This window comes from Penaeus vannamei, chromosome 6 (genome assembly GCF_042767895.1).
Source record: "Penaeus vannamei isolate JL-2024 chromosome 6, ASM4276789v1, whole genome shotgun sequence".
Taxonomy (NCBI): Eukaryota; Metazoa; Arthropoda; class Malacostraca; order Decapoda; family Penaeidae; genus Penaeus; species Penaeus vannamei.
In genome coordinates, this window is record NC_091554.1 from 3,806,850 (window position 1) to 3,811,382 (window position 4,533).

At 55.6% G+C, this 4,533-nt stretch overlaps 1 protein-coding gene across 4 annotated transcripts in view; it reads left to right on the forward strand.

Annotated features, from left to right (window-relative positions):
• Positions 1-1,648: 1,648 nt before the first annotated feature.
• Positions 1,649-4,533, forward strand: part of LOC113824450 (uncharacterized) — a 329,798-nt gene continuing 326,913 nt past the window's right edge. For all 4 annotated transcript variants that reach the window (XM_070122561.1, XM_070122563.1, XM_070122565.1 and 1 more), the window contains exon 1: positions 1,649-4,502. In XM_070122561.1, coding sequence (XP_069978662.1) covers positions 2,036-4,502 — 2,467 coding nt within the window. In that variant the 5' untranslated portion in view covers positions 1,649-2,035. The remainder of the gene's footprint in view (positions 4,503-4,533) is intronic.

Genomic DNA, 4,533 nt, shown 5'->3' on the forward strand with positions numbered 1-4,533 from the left:
CTTTCCCCTCCTTCTTCCCTCCCCCTCCTCCTTTCCCCCTCCTCCCTCCCTCCTCCTTTCCCCCTCCCCCTCCTCCCTCTTCCTTTCCCCCTTCTCCCCCTTCTCCCCCCTCCTCCCTCCTCCCTCCTCCTTTCCCCACTACCCCCCCACCTTCCGTGTCGTGACAAGGTGGAGGCAACGGGGCGCGCTGGCTGGGAACTCAAGCCTCCTTCCTCCTTCAGACGCACGCACGCACGCACGCACGCACAGGTTCTTCCTTCTTGAGATTTGCGTGTTTCTTTTCTTTGTTTTTAATCTTCATTCCTGCTCTAGGGTTTTTCGTCATCTTTGTTTGTATTATTTGATACTGTTATCAGTGGTGTGGTTCTTGATATTATTGACGTTATGTTATTATCATTATGATTGCTATTATTGTTATTATTATTATTATTATTATTATCATTATTATTAGCAGTAGTAGTAATAATAATTATTGTTATTGGTTTTCTTTTCTTTTCGTCTTCTTTGGTCATATATTTTTGTCCTTAGATCTCTCCGCCTTTTTTCTTTTTTTCTTTTCTTCTCTGCGCGTTCTTTCGCTTTTTTGCTCTATTTTTCGTAATGTCCTTTTATGTTCTATCTTATTTCTATATCATGTTTCAATTTCTTTATCCTTCTATACCTGTTCCATAGATATTAATGTCGTTTTGTTATGTATACTACATCTGATATTGTTACTACTACTGATACTATCACTACGTCTATCACTACTACAATTACTACTACTATTATTTTTACCTACTACTATTACTACTATAATTAATATTACTACAACTATAAGTACAACAAAAACTACTACTTCTATCTTCACTACCACTACCACCACTACTACTACTACTATCACTACTTCTATCACTGCTACTATTACTACTACTATTACTACTACTACTACTACTACTACTACTATTATTACTACTATTACTACCAAACGCACCGTGCAGCATTACCGACAACAACAGTTCTTGAAGGCGGCGAGCGGTCTCCCTCGGCCAGCCAAGGCACCTCCAGCATACCTGTTCGTGCGTCCAATTTGCTCGCGTGATTCACATAAGGCATTCATCCGCGCTGGATTGAACCCGGCCAGTCAGCTAACCGTAAAGTTGACTCAAGTTTTCCTGTATAACTTTCTAAGATGAAAAAAAAAGAAGATTAAATGATACACTGGGATTTTTTTTTTTTGGGGGGGGGAAGGGGTAAGGAAGGGGGTAAAGGGGGGGAGGGGTAATCTAGTTCGTTGTATCGTGCGGATGATTAGGCCGTGTGCGTGTGTGTTTGTGTGTACGAACACGGGTGAACACATGTGTGAAAAGGATTGCGGGCGGTATTTGTGTGTATAACAGTATGTCGCTCGTTAACTGGAATGTTTATCTACGCTATCGTCGTGTTCGTAACTTCGCAGCTCGATTGGCCATAAAAGGACGCACGCATTGGTGCTCGGTAATCGAAGGCAAACATTGTGCGAGGCGATAATGAATGAGAAACGGCGAATGCGAACGTAATGGTGAGCACTTTCGCTGAGTGTGGGCGGGTGGGTGCGGGCCGCGACCTCCAGCGGCGGCGGGTACCCGAGTGAGGCCGCTCCCCCGCCCGTCTCGCTCGCCTTACATTTTCAGTTGTGTGTCAACCCGCGGCGGGAACGGACGCACGAGGCCCCCTCTCCCTGACCACTGTCACGTGACTCCCCGCCCGTCGCTCCTCCTGCTTTTGGACTTGTACTTAAGAACCGTTTTGTGTGAGAGTGACTTCGCTGCGCACACGTCCTCTCGAGGAGAGCTGCCTGATAACTACTTACAGTGTGTTGAAGTCTCTAGCAAGTGCCTATTGCTAGTGTGATACTTTCATTCATTTTTTACGATGTGTGGCTAATGATGGTGGAGCGCGTGCCAGTGGCGAGCCGTAGATGTGCCGGACTTAGCAGTGCCTTACGCATGTGTAGCATTCGTAGTAGACTTTACCCCGCGTGTGACATGGTGTTGGTGCGTCGGTGAGTGGCGGGATGCGCGGCGGAGCCCTCTGCGTGGCGGGCCCGGGGGAAACCTCCCTCACCCGCATCTCACCCAGGATCCGCCAGCTTCAAGATCGCCTGATGGATTCCCTGCCCTGCGACGGCGCCTGGGAGTGCCTGTCCCCGGCGCAGAGGGAGGCCATCCTGTCTATCCACCGCATGCGCACCGCCTCCACCGACGACTCGAGCGAGCATGGCGAGGGCGGGGGCAAGGGCCACCGCAAGGGGCGCGGGCAGGGCATCCCGCGCTTCGTCCGGAGTCGAAGTTACGACGACCGCCTCGAGAGCGAGACGGACGACTCGGGCGTGCGCGGCGTCAACGGCACCAGCAGCGGCGCCACCAGCCACAACAGCCACGAGGACGACTCCAGCGACCCCGGGGTCAAGCGGGGCGGCAGGTTCGCCAAGGCCGTGAGCGCCGACAGGGCCACCAGGCGCGACGTCAAAAATGAGTTCCATGAGATGAACAATATGAAAAACATGCGCAAGTCGGAGGTGACGAACGGCTTCGGAAATGTGAACAAGATCATCTCGAAGCAGATGAACAAGGCGTCCGCCATGCCCTCGGGCCCGTCCAACATCACGCTGGACTGCCGCAACGTCCAGGGCGAGAAGAGGAGGCGTTCCCGCATCGACGTGAACGGCCTCTTCAGGGAGGGCAGCGCCGAGAGGAGCCTGGAGGCCGAGCCCCCGAGGAGGGCCGCCCCGGGCAGTGACTCGCAACAAACGAGAATCGGTCTGACGAGAAGGAACATTTTAAGTGAGACCTTCGAGAGTGACTCGAAATTGCACTCTCTCAAGGAGCTAAAAGAGACGGCCTCGTCAGAGGAGTATGACAGTGGAGTGAACTTTAAGAATGACGATAGCATGGACGAGTACGTGCGAGACCGGCAGAACGGTGGCTGTGATTTTAACAATGACTTCGAGTCCGACCGCACGCCGAGGAGCAGTGACACCACGTCCCCGTCCCTGCAGCGGAAGCGCGACCGGTCCACGGATCGGCTGCGTGCGAAGGGGGACGACCTCACCGCCAGGAAGGCCTCGGCCGAGCGCGACCCCTTCGGAGGCTGGGACAGGGACGACAAGAACAGATCTCGCGAGCGGGAGGTCCGGTCGGCGCTGGCCGCGGCCCACCCCGAGAGGCCCAAGTCCACCAAGCCCAACGGGGAGCCTCTCAAGAGCAACATGAAGGTCGCCTACGGTGCCAAGCTCAACTCGTCTTTCGATTACAGAACCAACCTGAATCAGGATCAGCTGAACAAGTACAGCAGTAATTGGAATAATATGATCCTGAATAACGATGTTCCTATAAAGCCCTCGAACGCCGCTGCCCCGACGCCGCAGGCCGCCGGGCGCGAGGCGCGATTCGCTAAAAACGGGTCGTCGGGGGCTCTCGTCCGCAGCACAGGTAACCTAGCAAATAAGTCCGCTGTTGCAGCTCAGGTCAAAAAGGGTGACCCGAACAACTGGATGATGGCGGCGGATCCGAGAAGAACTCCGAATGCCAGCCAAGACAGATCCGCTGCCAGCAAGAAGTACGTCCGCAGTAAGAGCTTAGACCGCAAGTACTTGGACGAGGACACCAGCGAGGAGGAGAGCGACTTCGAGACCCGCCGGAGGACCGACCGAGTGAGGCGGTACCAGAGAGCCAACCAGGACTGGGAGGTTGGGCGCCCTCACGGGGGCGACGAGAGAGGGCGGCAGAGGCTGAGGGAGAGCGACTCGCCGAGGAAACCCAAGGCGAAGAGCGCGTGGGACCTGTCGGGGCAGGCTCGGGCCGTCCGCGACGACTTCGACGAGTTCGAGGAGGTCGGCTTCAGGACCAGGAGCGACTTCAGGAGCAGATGGCAGAGCGAGGACAGCGACGTGAGGCACAGGAAGTCGAGCGAGAACAGCGAGTTCGGCCGCATGCAGTGGAATCGCCGCAGCTGCGACTTCGACCTGGACTTCCCTGGCGAGGATCTAGACCGGAAATCGGGGGACAAGGATTTCGATCGGAAGCGCTGGTATCGGCGGAGCTGCGATCTCGACCTCGATTTCGACCTGCATCAGAACCGGCAGCGGAGGGAGGTGGAGTTCGACACCGAGTGGGGGCGACAGACGCTCGAAAACTGTGACGATTTCGAACCCGAGTTCGCAACCGGGAAGGGAAAGAGGAGCCGCTCGCGCATCGCGGAGCAGCAGCTGGTGAGCCTAGAGGCGGCGGGCAAGGGCAGAGGCAGAGGCGACGAGAAGGGCCGCCGGACGCGCGCCGAAATCGAAAGTGGTCGAGTGACGCGCCTGGACGGCGTAGACGACCGTCGACTACGTCTGGACGACGAGCCCGTCCGCCGCGTCCGCATGGAGGAGGACCACGGGCGTCGCACTCGCCTCGAGGAGCACTACCGCTCCAAGACGAGCATGGGCCACTACGGGAGGGAAAAGCGCGAGAGGAGCCGCACGCCGCACCTCCTCCGGGGTAAGCTACGTCTCCTAAAGTCCATCCTGTC